The following is a 2,500-nucleotide window of genomic DNA, read 5'->3' as shown; positions in this document are numbered from 1 at the left end:
AGTCTTAACATGGTCCCATGACCTCTCTGTGTGTATGCTTACTGGCACCATGACCTGGGCCGTGTCCAATTGTCAAGGGCGCACGCTGGATAGTACTGTTCTTTCCAGTAGCGTCTCAGTTAGCTTGCTTCTCAGTATGCGTCCCTACATTTGGACAGCACAAACTAGTTGGCGTCACCTGACTCGGGGAGGGGGGGTGTGTCTCTATGGTCGGGCCGTTACACTTGTGTGTGTGTGTGTGTGTGTGTGTGTGTGTGTGTGTGTGTGTACACCTGGAACAGTTGGCCACCTCTATGGTCGGGCCGTTACACTTATGTGTGTGTGTGTGTGTGTGTGTGTGTGTGTACCTGGAGCAGTTGGCCACCTCTATGGTCGGGCCGTTACACTTGTGTGTGTGTGTGTGTGCGTGTGTATGTGTGTGTGTGTGTGTGTGTGTGTGTGTGTGTGTGTGTGTGTGTACCTGGAGCAGTTGGCCACCTCTATGGTCGGGCCGTTACACTTGTGTGTGTGTGTGTGTGTGTGTGTGTGTGTGTGTACCTGGAGCAGTTGGCCACCTCTATGGTCGGGCCGTTACACTTGTGTATGTGTGTGTGTGTGTGTGTGTGTGTACCTGGAGCAGTTGGCCACCTCTATGGTCGGGCCGTTACACTTGGCGCCTCCACACTGGGGGGCGGGACTATCGCAGGAACGGAGGCGGCACACACATGCGTTGGCCCCTTCCCCGTCGTCATGGGTACAGGGTTGCCATGGCGCCCATGGCCCAAAGCCGCCATCTTGGGTGAGGTTTCGCGTCTGGGGTCAGAAAGATGACAAGAGAAGTATCAGTGCATTGTCAAATCATGTCAGTGTCTGTCATGTGTGTCAACTTGTTTATGTAGTGTGTGTGTGTGTGTGTGTGTGTGTGTGTGTGTGTTTACAGGGCACTCTGTAATGTTCTGGGTCCACTGGGTCATGCTGGCACTGTCCTCTATGGTGTGTGTGTGTGTGTGTGTGTTTGTGTGTGTGTGTGTGTGTGTGTGTGTGTGTGTGTGTGTTTACCGGGCACTCTGTAATGTTCTGGGTCCATTGGGTCATACTGGCGCTGTCCTCTATGGTGTGTGTGTGTGTGTGTGTGTGTGTGTTTACCGGGCACTCTGTGATGTTCTGTGTCCATTGGGTCATGCTGGCGCTCTCCTCTATGGTGTGTGTGTGTGTGTGTGTGTGTGTGTGTGTGTGTGTGTGTGTGTGTGTTTACCGGGCACTCTGTAATGTTCTGTGTCCACTGGGTCATGCTGGCACTCTCCTCTATGGTGTGTGTGTGTGTGTGTGTGTGTGTGTTTACCGGGCACTCTGTGATGTTCTGTGTCCACTGGGTCATGCTGGCACTCTCCTCTATGGTGTGTGTGTGTGTGTGTGTGTGTGTGTGTGTGTGTGTGTGTGTGTTTACCGGGCACTCTGTAATGTTCTGGGTCCACTGGGTCATGCTGGCACTCTCCTCTATGGTGTGTGTGTGTGTGTGTGTGTGTGTGTTTACCGGGCACTCTGTGATGTTCTGTGTCCACTGGGTCATGCTGGCACTCTCCTCTATGGTGTGTGTGTGTGTGTGTGTGTGTGTGTGTGTGTGTGTGTGTGTGTGTTTACCGGGCACTCTGTAATGTTCTGTGTCCACTGGGTCATGCTGGCACTCTCCTCTATGGTGTGTGTGTGTGTGTGTGTGTGTGTGTTTACCGGGCACTCTGTGATGTTCTGTGTCCACTGGGTCATGCTGGCACTCTCCTCTATGGTGTGTGTGTGTGTGTGTGTGTGTGTGTGTGCGTGTGTGTGTGTGTGTGTGTTTACCGGGCACTCTGTGATGTTCTGTGTCCACTGGGTCATGCTGGCACTCTCCTCTATGGTGTGTGTGTGTGTGTGTGTGTGTGTGTGTGCGTGTGTGTGTGTGTGTGTGTTTACCGGGCACTCTGTGATGTTCTGGGTCCACTGGGTCATGCTGGCGCTCTCCTCTATGGTGTGTGTGTGTGTGTGTGTGTGTGTGTGTGTGTGTGTGTGTGTGTGTGTTTACCGGGCACTCTGTGATGTTCTGGGTCCACTGGGTCATGCTGGCGCTCTCCTCTATGGTGCTGCAGCGTTTCTGCTGGCGGTCCCAACCACAGTATGGATCTCTGGCCCCCAAACATGCTCTGGGAAACACAGAAGGGGAAGTCGGTTCACACACACACACACAAACACACACACACACACACACACACACACACACCCAAAACATACATATTATGCATCTCAAACACACAAGGATGCATGTTCAAATACACTTATAATGCTAATACATTTCATTTTACAGTAAGTGCCTTTCAAGACACCTAAGGACACTGGACAACATAGGAAATCAATGTAAACAAATATAAAACAACAAATGTATTATTATTACTAAAAAAGAAAATGAGACATTTTAAGAAAAATAGGTGGAAAGTTGAGGGTAGTTGAGGGTAGTTGGAGGCAGATGAGGGTAGTTGGAGGTAGATGG

The 2,500-nt window shown here is 51.2% G+C and overlaps 1 protein-coding gene across 1 annotated transcript in view; it reads right to left on the bottom strand.

Moving 5' to 3' along the window:
* Window positions 1-2,500, bottom strand: part of sema5bb (sema domain, seven thrombospondin repeats (type 1 and type 1-like), transmembrane domain (TM) and short cytoplasmic domain, (semaphorin) 5Bb) — a 72,648-nt gene that overhangs the window by 9,362 nt on the left and 60,786 nt on the right. Inside the window, exons 12-13 of the mRNA XM_062528199.1 lie at window positions 2,039-2,156; window positions 611-792 (exon numbers count right to left, since the gene is read on the bottom strand). Coding sequence (XP_062384183.1) covers window positions 611-792; window positions 2,039-2,156 — 300 coding nt within the window. The remainder of the gene's footprint in view (window positions 1-610; window positions 793-2,038; window positions 2,157-2,500) is intronic.

The sequence above is a fragment of the Sardina pilchardus genome, chromosome 23 (assembly GCF_963854185.1).
Source record: "Sardina pilchardus chromosome 23, fSarPil1.1, whole genome shotgun sequence".
NCBI classification, from domain to species: domain Eukaryota; kingdom Metazoa; phylum Chordata; class Actinopteri; order Clupeiformes; family Clupeidae; genus Sardina; species Sardina pilchardus.
This window is presented reverse-complemented; position numbering and strand designations above follow the sequence as displayed.